General features: G+C 49.5%; 1 protein-coding gene across 1 annotated transcript in view; it reads left to right on the top strand.

Moving 5' to 3' along the window:
- LOC142280597 (uncharacterized) overlaps nt 1-21,330 on the top strand; it is a 56,558-nt gene that overhangs the window by 23,214 nt on the left and 12,014 nt on the right. Inside the window, exons 2-3 of the mRNA XM_075332757.1 lie at nt 57-383; nt 19,703-20,050. Coding sequence (XP_075188872.1) covers nt 57-383; nt 19,703-20,050 — 675 coding nt within the window. The remainder of the gene's footprint in view (nt 1-56; nt 384-19,702; nt 20,051-21,330) is intronic.

A 21,330-nucleotide genomic window follows, 5' to 3' on the forward strand; every position in this document is an offset into this window, starting at 1 on the left:
CGGTTGTTGTCAGCTGTGGTTTGTCTGCTTCTGATTTGGGCCTCCTTCCCTTCCAGCCCTCATCCACAATGTGTCTGCCGCCGGTGGTGAGACCATAGTGCTTCCCCAGTACACGAATCTCCAGTACACCGGCGGCTCTCTGTGTAACCAGATTGTCTGGACATTCAAGGCTGAGGGCGGATTCCTCCAACAACTGGCGAAAGTGAGCGAATATTGTAACAGACAAGACTGTAACGAGACGAGACCGCACTGCTCGCTGTCCGGCAATGGCAGCCTGCAGCTGTACGGTGTGAAGCCCGGCGACCACGGTCAGTACAAGGTCACCACTTACAGCGTGAGAAGAGAGAAGAGCTCGGAGGACACCTTCAACCTCCAGGTCTTGGGTGAGTGCGACCTACTTCATCATTTGTGATATTGTTGATGCCACTTTGCATTTTTTGTCTTGTCACCTTAGCTGTTGTTTTTTACACCAAATTCATGAATGACACACATTAAAAAAAAATGTCTTTCTCGCTGTGATGAGCTGTTATTTCCACTCAATATCATCAAAAAATGCAAAAAGTTTCATTAAAATTTTGGTGTACTAAAAAAACACCCCAGGGGGGCTGCAGTGGGGTAGCGCCAAATCCTGAGCTTTGGTTTTAGCTCAAATACTGTATGTGCCAAAGTCGCCATTCATGAATCGGATAAAAAGATTTGGAATTTCTAAACTACAAAGCAGAAGAGAAAGCAGCAGGCACATAAAGAAGACGTCAAAAAGGCGAAAATAGCAATTAGGTGAAAACCAAAAAAAGGAGCAAAACACATGAAAGTAGAGAAAAAACAGCTACAGAGGCAACAGTGAATCAGAGCCAGTGAGATTACTCCGGATTACGCACGCAGGGTCTAATCCTTCCGACCATCCGTGACTCATCTGCACCAGAAGTCGGAGGGTCAGAGGTAAATCCTCGATGTGAGAACTGAGCCACACACACACATTGTCACATCTTAGCGACCTATTGATAGCTCTAATGGGCTCTTTGTACACATGAACCCCCGACACTGGCAGCTCATGTGCCCCCCGACACTGGCAGCTCATGTGCCCCCCGACACCAGCAGCTTATGTGCCCCCCGACACTGGCAGCTCATGTGCCCCCGACACCAGCAGCTTATGTGCCCCCGACACCAGCAGCTCATGTGTCCCCGACACCAGCAGCTCATGTGCTCCCGACACCAGCAGCTTATGTGCCCCCGACACCAGCAGCTTATGTGCCCCCGACACCGGCAGCTCATGTGCCCCCCGACACCGGCAGCTCATGTGCCCCCCCGACACCGGCAGCTCATGTGCCCCCGACACCAGCAGCTCATGTGCCCCCGACACCAGCAGCTCATGTGCCCCCAACACCAGCAGCTCATGTGCCCCCCGACACCAGCAGCTTATGTGCCCCCCGACACTGGCAGCTCATGTGCCCCCGACACCAGCAGCTTATGTGCCCCCGACACCAGCAGCTCATGTGTCCCCGACACCAGCAGCTCATGTGCTCCCGACACCAGCAGCTTATGTGCCCCCGACACCAGCAGCTCATGTGCCCCCCGACACCAGCAGCTCATGTGCCCCCCGGCACCAGCAGCTCATGTGCCCCCCGACACCAGCAGCTCATGTGCCCCCCGACACCAGCAGCTCATGTGCCCCCTGCAGAGCGACATATGATTTAGGCAGCCAATGACTCAAGCCCTCGTGTCTGAACGTTGTGGATGGTTTCTGAGCTCTGATTGGCTGCTGGAACATAAACACAATAAGTTAAGAAAATACAGCAAATAATAACTGCTCACCTGCTATATATGCTGGCTGGATTCTTCCACCTATGCCAGCTATAGTTTATCTTAGTTGGTCTGGTGAGGTGTTGTGATGCAGATTATTTGGTATTTGTTATACGTGTTCCTGAGTAGAGTTCTGTATTTTAACCCTTGTAGCCTTTTTATTGTTACCTTCTTACCCTTGCTTTACTCCTCCTGTGTCTCCCATTGTCTATTCCTGTGTTTGTGCAGTGTGTCCACGTTTAGGTTTTCCCTTGTCTGTTTTTATCTATTTTCCATCATACTACTGGCTTGTCATTCCATGGTAGGAGGGGGATATCAGAGAAGCATTTGTAAGGAGCATAACTCGGGCATCTCCACCATCAGGAGTAACCCTGAGGTTAGGCATAGTTTAAGGTTCCCTAGAGTTAAGGACTGTATTGGAGCCCCTGTCCCCTGCTATCACCAAAGTAATGCTATGGTTCCCGCACTAAGGCAAATTAAATTATTCCTCTTTCTTCTTCGTGACACCAGAATTCACAGGTCAACATGTTTCCTTGTGTTCCCTGCCCCTTACCACAGACAGTGATTACATACAAAGGCTGCTCCTTGAGTGGTACCCTCTTACCATGTTTCCAGTTAGATTCTTTCTCTCACAAGGTCCTCTTTCACAACTGGTCACCACTGGAGTCACTCCTGTCAAAAACTGCTCTCAAATAGGTTGCACCCACTAGCTCATCTGATAAATTTCTGTCACCACTAACGTTTGTTTCTGTGCATGCTCCCTGGTACTCTCCAGCAGCTCCGTACGCTTGTCCCTAAGCTTGTCCCTACGCTTGTCCCTACGCTTGTCTCTACGCTTGTGTGGCGCCCTGGACAAGCCAGGACGTCACAGGTACTACAACACACCCCACACCCCGGCTAGGCACATCTAGGTCAAACACAAATCCTTGTTGCCTCCCTCCAGGGGCTGATGTCCACACCAGAGGGTGGGCCAGGCGATTGACCCCGCCCACCGAGGAGTTCACAGTCCTGGAGGCGGGAAAAGGAAGGGGAGTTTTCAGATTAGTTTTGGAGAGTGAAGTGGCAGTAGAGGAGACTGACCGTGTCCGGGTGCGTGGCCCGGGCACATACAGCAAGGTTGGCAGACGGTGGTGACCGTCTGCAGGAGAGGCTGATTGGAGTGACCCGTAAGGACCGGGGACGGGTGGTGGCCCGCCAGTGCCGGATCGGGGAGTGAAGAGAAGCCAGCCCCATTCGGCAGGGCCTACGGACCACGACCAGGCTAGGAGTCGCCGTAAAACTGGTCAAATCCGTTAGCGAAGGGAACCTCCGGGGTTTCCCAGCAGTCAAAACCCAATTGAAGGCAACAGCTCACACCGTGAAGGGAAACACAGTCACCGCCAAGGCTACAGTTCCCAGGGCCAGAGCCTGCGGGCAAAAGGGGCTCCCTCAGCATCCATCCAAGCTGGGGAGCGGGTTACCGGTGGGAACCCATTGGAACCATAAACACAACACAGGTGCAGGGAAAGGCAGTCACCACCAACCTACTGGGAGAACTACCGCAGCCGTCTGTGGGACCCGTCCATCCAGCCGTTTGTTTGACCAGAGACTCCGTGTAAATTACTGGCTGAGTGAGTACCACCGTGCCGTGCGGCACTGCGCTGGCCCCGCGACCCTGCACCTCACCAGGCCCCGTAACCCGCCTGCCATCCCTAACACCCTCACCGGGCCCCGGGACAACCAACCCCCCTACCCACGGAGGGGAGAAACAACATCCAAGCTGCTCCCTGTCATCGCTCCCGGGATCCCCGTCCAGAGCAGCAGTGGTGTCACAACCTCACCACAACCGTGGGTGGCGTCACGGAAAATATCCCTAAACCAAACCACCCCCCCTTTCACTCACGGGCGAGGAGCGCCGCTCGAGTCCCCGGGATCCGGCCCACCGCTCGAGCCACCGACCGAGCGAGCAGCAGCCGGACCCGAGCAGTGGGTGAGCGCAGCATCCCCTCCTCCGCCCGCGACACTTGTCTCTACACTTGTCCCTATGCTTGTCCCTACATGTTATGATCCAGAACCTTGGAAGACCACAATAAATCATTGGTAAAAGGTGACAAGAGCATTGGCAACTAATCTGGCCGCCATCCCCTTACTAACCATCAACACTAGAAGTAGCCGAGGGGTGAACTAACATCCTGTGCACCGCGAACCCAGCCGGAGAACTAACTATCCTAAAGGAAGGAAAGATGAATAACTCTCTGCCTCAGAAAATAGATAAAGAATAGCAAGCCCCCCACATTCAAAGACTGCGGTGATATAGGAAAACACAATACACAGGTAGATGATAGGATTAGAAAAAGGTGAGGCCCTACTGACTAAATAGGAAAGGACAGGAAAGGGGCTGATGGTGGCCAGAGAAAAACCCTACAAAAATCCAAAAACCTGATAGTACAAAAAGGCCCTCAGATCGCTAGATCTGAACTCCGTCCTATACCAGGCGCTCTTGTCATACCAATGAGCAGAAAGCAGGGATCATTACACATTCAAGAAGCAACAAACACATGGACTTATAGGAGCAATACTCCAAACATAGCTGCAGGGAGCTTCCCAGCTAAGCAACTGAGAGGGAAGATCCCTGCATGCAAATAAACTGAAAACAACCACAGCAAATGACAAACTCAGATAAGAGCAAAAAGAACCAAACAACAAATAAAAAGCCAAGCACTTATCTGGGGTAGATGTGATCTGGAGCAGGATGAAGCAGGCTGGTGAACAAAGAACAACTGACATCCGGCATAGCCTGCCAGCAGACCAGGGTTTAAATAGGCAGAGAGTTAGCAATGGAAACGCCCATTGCTCAACACACCTGGTCCCTGACCAAACCATTCCTGGCCACAAGAGGGAGCCTCACAGCAGCAAAAGCATAACTGACATTCACAACACCTACACTTGTCTCTACACTTGTCTCTACACTTGTCTCTACACTTGCCCCTACACTTGCCCCTACACGTGTCCCTACACTTGTCCCTACACTTGTCCCTACACTTGTCTCTACACTTGTCCCTACACTTGTCCCTACCCTTGTCCCTACACTTGTCTTTACACTTGTCCTACACTTGTCCCTACACTTGTCCCTACCCTTGTCCCTACACTTGTCTCTACACTTGTCTCTACACTTGTCTCTACACTTGTCTCTACACTTGTACCTAAACTTGTCCCCACACTTGTTCCCACACTTGTCTCTACACTTGTCCCCACACTTGTCCCTACACTTGTCCCCACACTTGTCCCTACAATTGTCCCTACACATGTCCCTACACTTGTCTCTACACTTGTCTCTACACTTGTCTACACACTTGTCTACACACTTGTCTCTACACTTGTCCCTACACTTGACCCTACACTTGTCCCTACACTTGTCTCTACGCTTGTCTCTACGCTTGTCCCTACGCTTGTCCCTACGCTTGACTCTACGCTTGTCCCTACACTTGTCCCCACACTTGTCCCCACACTTGTCCCCACACTTGTCCCTACACTTGTCCCTACACTTGTCCCCACACTTGTCCCCACACTTGTCCCTACACTTGTCTCTACCCTTGTCCCTACACTTGTCCCTACACTTGTCTCTACACTTGTCTCTACACTTGTCCCTACACTTGTCCCTACACTTGTCTCTACACTTGTTCCCACACTTGTCCCCACGCTTGTCTCTACGCTTGTCTCTACGCTTGTCCCTACGCTTGTCTCTACGCTTGTCTCTACGCTTGTCCCTACGCTTGTCTCTACGCTTGTCCCTACACTTGTTTCTACACTTGTCCCTACACTTGTCCCTACACTTGTCCCTACACTTGTCTCTACCCTTGTCCCTACCCTTGTCTCTACACTTGTCTCTACACTTGTCTCTACACTTGTCCCTACACTTGTCTCTACACTTGTCTCTACACTTGTCTCTACACTTGTCCCTACACTTGTCTCTACACTTGTCTCTACACTTGTCCTTACACTTGTCTCTACACTTGTCTCTACACTTGTCTCTTCACTTGTCCCTACACTTGTCCCTACACTTGTCTCTACACTTGTCCCTACACTTGTCTCTACACTTGTCCCTACACTTGTCCCTACACTTGTCCCTACACTTGTCTCTACACTTGTCCCTACACTTGTCTCTACACTTGTCCCTACACTTGTCCCTACACTTGTCTCTACACTTGTCCCTACACTTGTCCCTACACTTGTCCCTATACTTGTCTCTACACTTGTCCCTATACTTGTCTCTACGCTTGTCCCTACACTTGACCCAAAATTGTCCCCACACTTGTCCCCACACTTGTCCCCACACTTGTCCCTACACTTGTCCCCACACTTGTCTCTATACTTGTCTCTATACTTGTCTCCACACTTGTCCCCACACTTGTCCCTACACTTGTTCCCACACTTGTCCCTACACTTGACCCTACACTTGTCTCTACGCTTGTCCCTACGTTTGTCCCTACGCTTGTCTCTACGCTTGTCCCTACACTTGTCTCTACACTTGTCTCTACACTTGTACCTAAACTTGTCCCCACACTTGTCTCTACACTTGTCTCTACACTTGTCCCTACACTTGTCCCTACCCTTGTCCCTACACTTGTCTTTACACTTGTCCTACACTTGTCCCTACACTTGTCTCTACACTTGTCTCTACGCTTGTCCCCACACTTGTCCCTACACTTGTCCCCACACTAGTCCCCAGACTTGTCTCTACACTTGTCCCCACATTTGTCCCTACACTTGTCCCCACACTTGTCTCTACACTTGTCTCTACACTTGTCCCCACACTTGTTCCCACACTTGTTCCCACACTTGTCTCTACACTTGTCTCTACATTTGTCCCCACACTTCTTTCCACACTTGTCCCTACACTTGTCTCTACACTTGTCTACACACTTGTCTCTACACTTGTCTCTACACTTGTCCCTACACTTGACCCTACACTTGTCCCTACACTTGTCTCTACACTTGTCTCTACACTTGTCCCTACGCTTGTCTCTACGCTTGTCCCTACAATTGTCCCCACACTTGTCCCCACACTTGTCCCCACACTTGTCCCTACACTTGTCCCTACGCTTGTCTCTACGCTTGTCTCTACGCTTGTCCCTACACTTGTCCCCACACTTGTCCCCACACTTGTCCCTACACTTGTCCCTACGCTTGTCTCTATGCTTGTCTCTACGCTTGTCCCCACACTTGTCCCTACATTTGTTCCCACACTTGTCCCTACACTTGTTCCCACACTTGTCCCTACACTTGTTCCCACACTTGTCCCTACACTTGTTCCCACGCTTGTCTCTACGCTTGTCCCTACGCTTGTCCCTACGCTTGTCCCCATACTTGTCCCCACACTTGTCCCCACACTTGTCCCCACACTTGTCCCCACACTTGTCTCCACACTTGTCTCTATACTTGTCTCCACACTTGTCCCCACACTTGTCCCTACACTTGTTCCCACACTTGTCCCTACACTTGACCCTACACTTGTCTCTACGCTTGTCCCTACGCTTGTCCCTACGCTTGTCTCTACGCTTGTCCCTACACTTGTCTCTACACTTGTCTCTACACTTGTACCTAAACTTGTCCCCACACTTGTCTCTACACTTGTCTCTACACTTGTCCCTACACTTGTACCTACACTTGTCCCTACACTTGTCTCTACACTTGTCCCCACACTTGTCTCTACACATGTACCTAAACTTGTCCCCACACTTGTCTCTACACTTGTCCCCACACTTGTCCCTACACGTGTCCCCACACTTGCCCCCACACTTGTCCCTACACTTGTCCCCACACTTGTCTCTACACTTGTCTCTACACTTGTCCCTACACTTGTCTCTACACTTGTCCCTACACTTGTCTCTACACTTGTCCCTACACTTGTCCCTACACTTGTCCCTACACTTGTCTCTACACTTGTCTCTACACTTGTTCCCACACTTGTCCCTACACTTGTCTCTACACTTGTCTCTACACTTGTCCCTACACATGTCCCTACAATTGTCCCTACACTTGTCTCTACACTTGTCCCTACACTTGTCTCTACACTTGTCTCTACACTTGTCCCTACAATTGTCCCTACACTTGTCCCTACACTTGTCTCTACACTTGTCCCTACACTTGTCTCTACACTTGTCCCTACCCTTGTCTCTACCCTTGTCCCTACCCTTGTCCCTACACTTGTCCCTACACTTGTCCCTACACTTGTCTCTACACTTGTCTCTACACTTGTCCCTACCCTTGTCCCTACACTTGTCTCTACACTTGTCTCTACACTTGTCCCTACCCTTGTCTCTACCCTTGTCCCTACACTTGTCTCTACACTTGTCCCCACACTTGTTCCCACACTTGTTCCCACACTTGTCTCTACACTTGTCTCTACATTTGTCCCCACACTTCTTCCCACACTTGTCCCTACACTTGTCTCTACACTTGTCTCTACACTTGTCTACACACTTGTCTCTACACTTGTCTCTACACTTGTCCCTACACTTGACCCTACACTTGTCCCTACACTTGTCTCTACACTTGTCTCTACACTTGTCCCTACGCTTGTCTCTACGCTTGTCCCTACACTTGTCCCCACACTTGTCCCCACACTTGTCCCCACACTTGTCCCTACACTTGTCCCTACGCTTGTCTCTACGCTTGTCTCTACGCTTGTCCCTACACTTGTCCCCACACTTGTCCCCACACTTGTCCCCACACTTGTCCCTACACTTGTCCCTACGCTTGTCTCTATGCTTGTCTCTACGCTTGTCCCCACACTTGTCCCTACACTTGTTCCCACACTTGTCCCTACACTTGTTCCCACACTTGTCCCTACACTTGTTCCCACACTTGTCCCTACACTTGTTCCCACGCTTGTCTCTACGCTTGTCCCTACACTTGTCCCCATACTTGTCCCCACACTTGTCCCCACACTTGTCCCCACACTTGTCCCCACACTTGTCTCCACACTTGTCTCTATACTTGTCTCCACACTTGTCCCCACACTTGTCCCTACACTTGTTCCCACACTTGTCCCTACACTTGACCCTACACTTGTCTCTACGCTTGTCCCTACGCTTGTCCCTACGCTTGTCTCTACGCTTGTCCCTACACTTGTCTCTACACTTGTCTCTACACTTGTACCTAAACTTGTCCCCACACTTGTCTCTACACTTGTCTCTACACTTGTCCCTACACTTGTACCTACACTTGTCCCTACACTTGTCTCTACACTTGTCCCCACACTTGTCTCTACACATGTACCTAAACTTGTCCCCACACTTGTCTCTACACTTGTCCCCACACTTGTCCCTACACTTGTCCCCACACTTGTCCCCACACTTGTCCCTACACTTGTCCCCACACTTGTCTCTACACTTGTCTCTACACTTGTCCCTACACTTGTCTCTACACTTGTCCCTACACTTGTCTCTACACTTGTCCCTACACTTGTCCCTACACTTGTCTCTACACTTGTCTCTACACTTGTTCCCACACTTGTCCCTACACTTGTCTCTACACTTGTCTCTACACTTGTCCCTACACATGTCCCTACAATTGTCCCTACACTTGTCTCTACACTTGTCCCTACACTTGTCTCTACACTTGTCTCTACACTTGTCTCTACAGTTGTCCCTACAATTGTCCCTACACTTGTCCCTACACTTGTCTCTACACTTGTCCCTACACTTGTCTCTACACTTGTCCCTACCCTTGTCTCTACCCTTGTCCCTACCCTTGTCCCTACCCTTGTCCCTACACTTGTCCCTACACTTGTCTCTACACTTGTCTCTACACTTGTCCCTACCCTTGTCTCTACCCTTGTCCCTACACTTGTCTCTACACTTGTCTCTACACTTGTCCCTACCCTTGTCTCTACCCTTGTCCCTACACTTGTCTCTACACTTGTCCCTACACTTGTCTCTACACTTGTCCTTACACTTGTCTCTACACTTGCCCCTACACTTGTCTCTACACTTGTCCCTACACTTGTCTCTACACTTGTCTCTACACTTGTCTCTACACTTGTCCCTACACTTGTCTCTACACTTGTCCCTACACTTGTCTCTACACTTGTCCCTACACTTGTCTCTACACTTGTCCCTACACTTGTCTCTACACTTGTCTCTACACTTGTCCTTACACATGTCCCTACACATGTCCCTACACTTGTCTCTACACTTGTCTCTACACTTGTCCCTACACTTGTCTCTACACTTGTCTCTACACTTGTCTCTACACTTGTCCCTACACATGTCCCTACACTTGTCTCTATACTTGTCTCTACACTTGTCTCTACACTTGTCTCTACACTTGTCCCTACACTTGTCTCTACACTTGTCTCTACACTTGCCCTACACTTGTCCCTACACTTGTCCCTACACTTGTCCCTACCCTTGTCTCTACCCTTGTCCCTACACTTGTCCCTACACTTGTCCCTACACTTGTCTCTACACTTGTCTCTACACTTGCCCTACACTTGTCCCTATGCTTGTCTCTACACTTGTCTTTACACTTGTCTCTACACTTGCCCTACACTTGTCCCTACACTTGTCTCTACACTTGTCCCTACACTTGTCCCTACACTTGTCTCTACACTTGTCCCTACACTTGTCTCTACACTTGTCCCTACACTTGTCCCTACACTTGTCCCTACACTTGTCTCTACCCTTGTCCCTACACTTGTCCCTACACTTGTCTCTACACTTGTCTCTACACTTGTCTCTACACTTGTCCCTACACTTGTCTCTACACTTGCCCCTACACTTGTCGCTACACTTGTCCCTACACTTGTCTCTACACTTGTCCCTACACTTGTCCCTACACTTGTCTCTACACTTGTCTCTACACTTGTCCCTACACTTGTCTCTACACTTGTCCCTATACTTGTCTCTACACTTGTCCCTACACTTGTCTCTACACTTGTCCCTACACCTGTCTCTACACTTGTCTCTACACTTGTCTCTACACTTGTCCCTACACTTGTCCCTACACTTGTCTCTACACTTGTCCCTACACTTGTCCCTATACTTGTCTCTACACTTGTCTCTACACTTGTCCCTACACTTGTCTCTACACTTGTCCCTACACTTGTCCCTATACTTGTCTCTACACTTGTCTTTACACTTGTCCCTACACTTGTCCCTACACTTGTCTCTACACTTGTCCCTACACTTGTCCCTATACTTGTCTCTACACTTGTCTCTACACTTGTCTCTACGCTTGTCCATACACTTGTCCCCATACTTGTCCCCACACTTTTCCCCACACTTGTCCCCACACTTGTCCCTACACTTGTCCCCACACTTGTCTCTATACTTGTCTCTATACTTGTCTCCACACTTGTCCCCACACTTGTCCCTACACTTGTTCCCACACTTGTCCCTACACTTGACCCTACACTTGTCTCTACGATTGTCCCTACGCTTGTCCCTACGCTTGTCTCTACGCTTGTCCCTACACTTGTCTCTACACTTGTCTCTACACTTGTACCTAAACTTGTCCCCACACTTGTCTCTACACTTGTCTCTACACTTGTCCCTACACTTGTACCTACACTTGTCCCTACACTTGTCTCTACACTTGTCCCCACACTTGTCTCTACACATGTACCTAAACTTGTCCCCACACTTGTTCCCACACTTGTCTCTACGCCTGTCTCTACACTTGTCCCTACGCTTGTCCCCACACTTGTCCCCACACTTGTCCCTACACTTGTCCCCACACTTGTCTCTACACTTGTCTCTACACTTGTCCCTACACTTGTCTCTACACTTGTCCCTACACTTGTCTCTACACTTGTCCCTACACTTGTCCCTACACTTGTCTCTACACTTGTCCCTACACTTGTCTCTACACTTGTCTCTACACTTGTTCCCACACTTGTCCCTACACTTGTCTCTACACTTGTCTCTACACTTGTCCCTACACATGTCCCTACAATTGTCCCTACACTTGTCCCTACACTTGTCTCTACACTTGTCTCTACACTTGTCTCTACACTTGTCCCTACACTTGTCCCTACACATGTCCCTACAATTGTCCCTACACTTGTCCCTACACTTGTCTCTACACTTGTCTCTACACTTGTCCCTACACTTGTCTCTACACTTGTCTCTACACTTGTCCTTACCCTTGTCTCTACCCTTGTCCCTACCCTTGTCCCTACACTTGTCCCTACACTTGTCCCTACACTTGTCTCTACACTTGTCTCTACACTTGTACCTACATGTCCCTACAATTGTCCCTACACTTGTCCCTACACTTGTCTCTACACTTGTCTCTACACTTGTCCTTACCCTTGTCTCTACCCTTGTCCCTACCCTTGTACCTAAACTTGTCCCCACACTTGTCTCTACACTTGTCTCTACACTTGTCCCTACACTTGTACCTACACTTGTCCCTACACTTGTCTCTACACTTGTCCCCACACTTGTCTCTACACATGTACCTAAACTTGTCCCCACACTTGTCTCTACACTTGTCCCCACACTTGTCCCTACACTTGTCCCCACACTTGTCCCCACACTTGTCCCTACACTTGTCCCCACACTTGTCTCTACACTTGTCTCTACACTTGTCCCTACACTTGTCTCTACACTTGTCCCTACACTTGTCTCTACACTTGTCCCTACACTTGTCCCTACACTTGTCCCTACACTTGTCTCTACACTTGTCTCTACACTTGTTCCCACACTTGTCCCTACACTTGTCTCTACACTTGTCTCTACACTTGTCCCTACACATGTCCCTACAATTGTCCCTACACTTGTCTCTACACTTGTCCCTACACTTGTCTCTACACTTGTCTCTACACTTGTCTCTACAGTTGTCCCTACACATGTCCCTACAATTGTCCCTACACTTGTCCCTACACTTGTCTCTACACTTGTCCCTACACTTGTCTCTACACTTGTCCCTACCCTTGTCTCTACCCTTGTCCCTACCCTTGTCCCTACCCTTGTCCCTACACTTGTCCCTACACTTGTCTCTACACTTGTCTCTACACTTGTCCCTACCCTTGTCTCTACCCTTGTCCCTACACTTGTCTCTACACTTGTCTCTACAGTTGTCCCTACACATGTCCCTACAATTGTCCCTACACTTGTCCCTACACTTGTCTCTACACTTGTCCCTACACTTGTCTCTACACTTGTCCCTACCCTTGTCTCTACCCTTGTCCCTACCCTTGTCCCTACCCTTGTCCCTACACTTGTCCCTACACTTGTCTATACACTTGTCTCTACACTTGTCCCTACCCTTGTCCCTACACTTGTCTCTACACTTGTCTCTACACTTGTCCCTACCCTTGTCTCTACACTTGTCCCTACACTTGTCTCTACACTTGTCCCTACACTTGTCTCTACACTTGCCCCTACACTTGTCTCTACACTTGTCCCTACACTTGTCTCTACACTTGTCTCTACACTTGTCTCTACACTTGACCCTACACTTGTCTCTACACTTGTCCCTACACTTGTCTCTACACTTGTCCCTACACTTGTCTCTACACTTGTCCCTACACTTGTCTCTACACTTGTCCCTACACTTGTCTCTACACTTGTCCTTACACATGTCCCTACACATGTCCCTACACTTGTCTCTACACTTGTCTCTACACTTGTCCCTACACTTGTCTCTACACTTGTCTCTACACTTGTCTCTACACTTGTCCCTACACATGTCCCTACACTTGTCTCTATACTTGTCTCTACACTTGTCTCTACACTTGTCTCTACACTTGTCCCTACACTTGTCTCTACACTTGTCTCTACTCTTGCCCTACACTTGTCCCTACACTTGTCCCTACACTTGTCCCTACCCTTGTCTCTACCCTTGTCCCTACACTTGTCCCTACACTTTTCCCTACACTTGTCTCTACACTTGTCTCTACACTTGCCCTACACTTGTCCCTATGCTTGTCTCTACACTTGTCTTTACACTTGTCTCTACACTTGCCCTACACTTGTCCCTACACTTGTCTCTACACTTGTCCCTACACTTGTCTCTACACTTGTCCCTACAATTGTCTCTACACTTGTCCCTACACTTGTCCCTACACTTGTCCCTACACTTGTCTCTACCCTTGTCCCTACACTTGTCCCTACACTTGTCTCTACACTTGTCTCTACACTTGTCTCTACACTTGTCCCTACACTTGTCTCTACACTTGCCCCTACACTTGTCGCTACACTTGTCCCTACACTTGTCTCTACACTTGTCCCTACACTTGTCCCTACACTTGTCTCTACACTTGTTTCTACACTTGTCCCTACACTTGTCTCTACACTTGTCCCTATACTTGTCTCTACACTTGTCCCTACACTTGTCTCTACACTTGTCCCTACACCTGTCTCTACACTTGTCTCTACACTTGTCCCTACACTTGTCCCTACACTTGTCTCTACACTTGTCCCTACACTTGTCCCTATACTTGTCTCTACACTTGTCTCTACACTTGTCCCTACACTTGTCTCTACACTTGTCCCTACACTTGTCCCTATACTTGTCTCTACACTTGTCTTTACACTTGTCCCTACACTTGTCCCTACACTTGTCTCTACACTTGTCCCTACACTTGTCCCTATACTTGTCTCTACACTTGTCTCTACACTTGTCTCTACGCTTGTCCCTACACTTGTCCCCATACTTGTCCCCACACTTGTCCCCACACTTGTCCCCACACTTGTCCCTACACTTGTCCCCACACTTGTCTCTATACTTGTCTCTATACTTGTCTCCACACTTGTCCCCACACTTGTCCCTACACTTGACCCTACACTTGTCTCTACGATTGTCCCTACGCTTGTCCCTACGCTTGTCTCTACGCTTGTCCCTACACTTGTCTCTACACTTGTCTCTACACTTGTACCTAAACTTGTCCCCACACTTGTCTCTACACTTGTCTCTACACTTGTCCCTACACTTGTACCTACACTTGTCCCTACACTTGTCTCTACACTTGTCCCCACACTTGTCTCTACACATGTACCTAAACTTGTCCCCACACTTGTTCCCACACTTGTCTCTACGCCTGTCTCTACACTTGTCCCTACGCTTGTCCCCACACTTGTCCCCACACTTGTCCCTACACTTGTCCCCACACTTGTCTCTACACTTGTCTCTACACTTGTCCCTACACTTGTCTCTACACTTGTCCCTACACTTGTCTCTACACTTGTCCCTACACTTGTCCCTACACTTGTCTCTACACTTGTCCCTACACTTGTCTCTACACTTGTCTCTACACTTGTTCCCACACTTGTCCCTACACTTGTCTCTACACTTGTCTCTACACTTGTCCCTACACATGTCCCTACAATTGTCCCTACACTTGTCCCTACACTTGTCTCTACACTTGTCTCTACACTTGTCTCTACACTTGTCCCTACACATGTCCCTACAATTGTCCCTACACTTGTCCCTACACTTGTCTCTACACTTGTCTCTACACTTGTCCCTACACTTGTCTCTACACTTGTCTCTACACTTGTCCTTACCCTTGTCTCTACCCTTGTCCCTACCCTTGTCCCTACACTTGTCCCTACACTTGTCCCTACACTTGTCTCTACACTTGTCTCTACACTTGTCCCTACCCTTGTCTCTACCCTTGTCCCTACACTTGTCTCTACACTTGTCTCTACACTTGTCCCTACACTTGTCTCTACACTTGTCCCTACACTTGTCTCTACACTTGTCCCTACCCTTGTCTCTACCCTTGTCCCTACACTTGTCTCTACACTTGTCTCTACACTTGTCCCTACACTTGTCTCTACACTTGTCCCTACACTTGTCTCTACACTTGCCCCTACACTTGTCTCTACACTTGTCCCTACACTTGTCTCAACACTTGTCTCTACACTTGTCTCTACACTTGTCCCTACACTTGTCTCTACACTTGTCCCTACACTTGTCTCTACACTTGTCCCTACACTTGTCCCTATACTTGTTTCTACACTTGTCCCTACACTTGTCTCTACACTTGTCCCTACACTTGTCTCTACACTTGTCTCTACACTTGTCCTTACACATGTCCCTACACATGTCCCTACACTTGTCTCTACACTTGTCTCTACACTTGTCTCTACACTTGTCCCGACACTTGTCTCTACACTTGTCTCTACACTTGTCCCTACACATGTCCCTACACTTGTCTCTATACTTGTCCCTACACTTGTCTCTACACTTGTCTCTACACTTGTCCCTACACTTGTCTCTACACTTGTCTCTACACTTGCCCTACACTTGTCCCTACACTTGTCCCTACACTTGTCTCTACACTTGTACCTACCCTTGTCTCTACCCTTGTCCCTACACTTGTCTCTACACTTGTCCCTACACTTGTCCCTACACTTGTCCCTACACTTGTCTCTACACTTGTCTCTACACTTGCCCTACACTTGTCCCTACGCTTGTCTCTACACTTGTCTTTACATTTGTCTCTACACTTGCCCTACACTTGTCCCTACACTTGTCTCTACACTTGTCTCTACACTTGTCCCTACACTTGTCTCTACACTTGTCCCTACACTTGTCCCTACACTTGTCTCTACCCTTGTCCCTACACTTGTTTCTACACTTGTCTCTACACTTGTCCCTACACTTGTCTCTACACTTGTCTCTACACTTGTCCCTACACTTGTCTCTACACTTGCCCCTACACTTGTCTCTTCACTTGTTCCTACACTTGTCCCTACACTTGTCTCTACACTTGTCCCTACACTTGTCCCTACACTTGTCTCTACACTTGTCTCTACACTTGTCTCTACACTTGTCCCTACACTTGTCTCTACACTTGTCCCTATACGTGTCTCTACACTTGTCCCTACACTTGTCTCTACACTTGTCCCTACACTTGTCTCTTCACTTGTCCCTACACTTGTCTCTACACTTGTCTCTACACTTGTCTCTACACTTGTCCCTACACTTGTCTTTACACTTGTCTCTACACTTGTCTCTACACTTGTCTCTACACTTGTCCCTACACTTGTCCCTACACTTGTCTCTACACTTGTCTCTACACTTGTCCCTACACTTGTCTCTACACTTGTCCCTACACTTGTCTCTACACTTGTCCCTACACTTGTCTCTACACTTGTCTCTACACTTGTCCCTACACTTGTCCCTACACTTGTCTCTACACTTGTCTGCTGCTATCAGGTGTTCTTCCCACACTGAGCACTACACGCTGAGCTCAAAACAGGAACTCCATCTTCCCCTCTGTGCCCCACTTCACCCCCAGGTGCGCCGGCTCTGCAGTTAACCCTGTTATTTCTGTTAGAAAAATCAAAACCCTCACTCTGTGCTCTACAGGAGTGGACACGAAACAGTGACATCTTGTGACCCGTTGCATTACTGCGGCTGGAAAAGGAACACATACGTTTCAATAGCTTAACAGTAAAAATCCGTATCACACATTAACATAAACGCCATTAATGTCTTCGGGGGGGGGGGTGGGGGAGCTGCTGGAGAGTACCAGGGAGCATGCACAGAAACAAACGTTAGTGGTGACAGAAATTTATCAGATGAGCTAGTGGGTGCAACCTATTTGAGAGCAGTTTTTGACAGGAGTGACTCCAGTGGTGACCAGTTGTGAAAGAGGACCTTGTGAGAGAAAGAATCTAACTGGAAACATGGTAAGAGGGTACCACTCAAGGAGCAGCCTTTGTATGTAATCACTGTCTGTGGTAAGGGGCAGGGAACACAAGGAAACATGTTGACCCATGAATTCTGGTGTCACGAAGAAGAAAGAGGAATAATTTAATTTGCCTTAGTGCGGGAAGCGGGAACCATAGCATTACTGTGGTGATAGCAGGGGACAGGGGCTCCAATGCAGTCCTTAACTCTAGGGAACCTTAAACTATGCCTAACCTCAGCTGTTCGCTACGGCAGCTATCACAAGATATCGCATCTGCGACGGGGCGGAGACTATAGCGCTCGGCATCGCTAGCATCGGCTAGCGATGTCGCAACGTGCAAAGTACCCCTAAGGTCGGCTTTGCACGTTGCGACATTGCACGTGCGATGTCGATGGGGTCAAATCGAAAGTGACGCACATCCGGCGTCGCAGTCGATATCGCAACGTGTAAATCCTTTTTGATACAATGAACGAGCGCAAAAGCGCCGTTATCGTATCATCGCTGCAGCCTCCGACATTTCCATAATGCCGATGCAGCGACAGGTGCGATGTTGTTCCTCGCTCCTGCGGCAGCGCACATCGCTGTGTATGAAGCCGCAGGAGCGAGGATCATCACCTTAACTGCCGCCGGCTGCAATGAGAAGGACGGAGGTGGGCGGGATGTTTACATCCTGCTCATCTCCGCCCCTCCACTTCAATTGGCCGCCTGCCGTGTGACGTCGCTGTGACGCCGCACGACCTGCCCCCTTAGGAAGGAGGCGGGTCGCCGGCCATAGGGACGTCGCACGGCAGGTATGTGCATGTGAAGCTGCCGTAGCGATAATAATCGCTACGGCAGCTTTCACTAGATATTGCACTTGCGACGGGGGCGGGACTATCGCTGCAGCATCGGTAACACATTGTTACCGATGTCGCAGCGTGCAAAGCCCACCTAAGACTTTGCACTGTGAGGCATTGTATGACGGAAGGAGACGGTGGAGTCCTGTGTGGATGAGCGGAGTCTCCTGATCTGGACGCCTCACTGCACATCATTATATTATGTTATGTTCTCTGTGCAGAGCATCTCACAGACCTGGAGATGCTCTGCGGCACTCACAGATCTAGCAGCCTGGTCACTATACTGGAGTCCAGCTTGGTTCGGGGAGGTGCTGATGGCTCAGCTGTTCCACCTTCTGGGTAATTACTTGGCTTCATTACTCCGCATGCTCCTCCAGAACTCTGCCAGTTGTTTTATTTTCTGGCTCCGTTGCTGCCAGCGCCTGTCTCCTGGTTATAGTGACTGATTTTGGTACTTGACCCAGGAGTGACCCCTGACTTGCCCCTGTCTACTCTCCTCTGACTTCTCCATTTCTGTCTGACCCCTGCCTTGCCCCTGTCTACTCCTCTCTGATCTCTCCATTTCCGTCTGACCCCTGACTTTCCCCTGTCTACTCCTCTCTGATCTCTCCATTTCCGTCTGACCCCTGACTTTCCCCTGTCTACTCCTCTCTGATCTCTCCATTTCTGTCTGACCCCTGACTTTCCCCTGTCTACTGCTCTCTGATCTCTCCATTTCCGTCTGACCCGACTTGCCCCTGTCTACTGCTCTCTGATCTCTCCGTTTCCGTCTGACCCCTGACTTGCCCCTGTCTACTCCTCTCTGATCTCTCCATTTCCGTCTGACCCCTGACTTGCCCGTCTACTGCTCTCTGATCTCTCCGTTTCCGTCTGACCCCTGACTTGCCCCTGTCTACTGCTCTCTGATCTCTCCGTTTCCGTCTGACCCCTGACTTTCCCCTGTCTACTCCTCTCTGATCTCTCCATTTCTGTCTGACCCCTGACTTTCCCCTGTCTACTCCTCTCTGATCTCTCCATTTCTGTCTGACCCCTGACTTTCCTCTGTCTACTGCTCTCTGATTTCTCAGTTTCCGTCTGACCCCTGACTTGCCCGTCTACTGCTCTCTGACTTTTCTGTTCATGTCTAGCTCCTGACCCCGGATTTCTCTCCTGACTACTGTTGTCTGCCCCTTGCGTTCATACTTTCTCTCCTGGTCACCTAACCTCCTGCTTGTCTTATGACCTCTCTCCTGTCTGCTCCCTGTGTTTCTCCGTGTCCTCTCGGTTCTGACCCCGGCCTACCTGACTTCCCTCAGCCTCTAGGTTTCCCCAGTGCCTCTTAGTGTACAGCCTTATTACTGCATCTCTCACTCCTCTGTAAGAGGGACGTTATAGTTATACTGTGGCTGTAATGGAAGATAAGGAACTCACTGAATGTTCTCCGTTCTTACAGTACTGGACCCCGGGGCCGGTGACCACACAGATTTATACACCCGCCCGGGCTCCGATGTTCTCCTACCTACCAGATATAACCTGACCACAGGTGACGATCCCGAGAAGTGTGATGAGTTTATCTGGATATACACAGGACTACCAGAATCGGCCCTGATCGCCAGGAGTAAAAGATGTGAGATGACAGAATCCAGAGGATTCCAGAGGATCTCTAACTATAACATCTCCCGGGACGGACATCTAACCCTGATCAAAATTACCAGGAACAACCACGGGAACTATACAATCGGTGTGTACAACTCCAGAGGACAGAGGACATTCTCACATAACTATGCTCTATATGTACAAGGTAAGTGTGGGGTGTATTAAGTAAGGTGTATGTATAATGTGCAGGGTGTACTAACTAGGATGTATGTATAATGAGCGAGGTGTACGTGTAGTGTGTAATGAGCGAGGTGTACGTGTAGTGTAGGGTGTAATGAGCGGGGTGTACGTGTAGTGTAGAGTGTAATGAGCGGGGTGTACGTGTAGTGTAGTGTGTAATGAGCGGGGTGTACGTGTAGTGTAGGGTGTAATGAGCGGGGTGTACGTGTAGTGTAGGGTGTAATGAGCGGGGTGTACGTGTAGTGTAGGATGTAATGAGCGGGTGTACGTGTAGTGTAGGGTGTAATGAGCGGGGTGTATGTGTAGTGTAGGGTGTAATGAGCGGGGAGTACGTGTAGTGTAGGGTGTAATGAGCTGGGTGTATGTGTAGTGTAGGGTGTAATGAGCGGGGTGTATGTGTAGTGTAGGGTGTAATGAGCGGGGTGTATGTGTACTGTAGGGTGTAATGAGCGGGGTGTACGTGTAGTGTAGGGTGTAATGAGCGGGGTGTACGTGTAGTGTAGGGTGTAATGAGCGGGGTGTATGTGTACTGTAGGGTGTAATGAGCGGGGTGTACGTGTAGTGTAGGGTGTAATGAGCGAGGTGTACGTGTAGTGTAGGGTGTAATGAGCAGGTATACGCGTAGTGTGTAATGAGCGGGGTGTACGTGTAGTGTAGGGTGTAATGAGCGGGGTGTAGTGTAGGGTGTAATGAGCGGGGTGTACATGTAGTGTAGGGTGTAATGAGCGGGGTGTACGTGTAGTGTAGGGTGTAATGAGCGGGGTGTACGTGTAGTGTAGGGTGTAATGAGCGAGGTGTACATGTAGTGTAGGGTGTAATGAATGGGGTGTACGTGTAGTGTAGGGTGTAATGAGCGGGGTGTATGTGTAGTGTAGGGTGTAATGAGCGGGGTGTGCATGTAGTGTAGGGTGTAATGTGTGGGGTGTACGTGTAGTGTAGGGTGTAATGAGCGGGGTGTACGTGTAGTGTAGGGTGTAATGAGCGGGGTGTACGTGTAGTGTAGGGTGTAATGAGCGGGGTGCACGTGTACACGTGAGGAGCGGCGAGCGTCCGGAGGTGGACTCACTGGACCGTGCCCCGGACTCCCCTGAGAAGGCGACCAGCAGCGAACCCCTATACAGGGACTGTGCGGCGCCTCCCCAGAAGGCCTAGAAGCACGGCAGCAGGAACTGGTGTAGGAGTCTCTGTACGGCCAGGCGTAGCTCGGGTACGACGTCCGCAGCAGGCAGAACACGGGTGTGGCAC

This window comes from Anomaloglossus baeobatrachus, chromosome 2, assembly GCF_048569485.1.
Source record: "Anomaloglossus baeobatrachus isolate aAnoBae1 chromosome 2, aAnoBae1.hap1, whole genome shotgun sequence".
NCBI classification, from domain to species: domain Eukaryota; kingdom Metazoa; phylum Chordata; class Amphibia; order Anura; family Aromobatidae; genus Anomaloglossus; species Anomaloglossus baeobatrachus.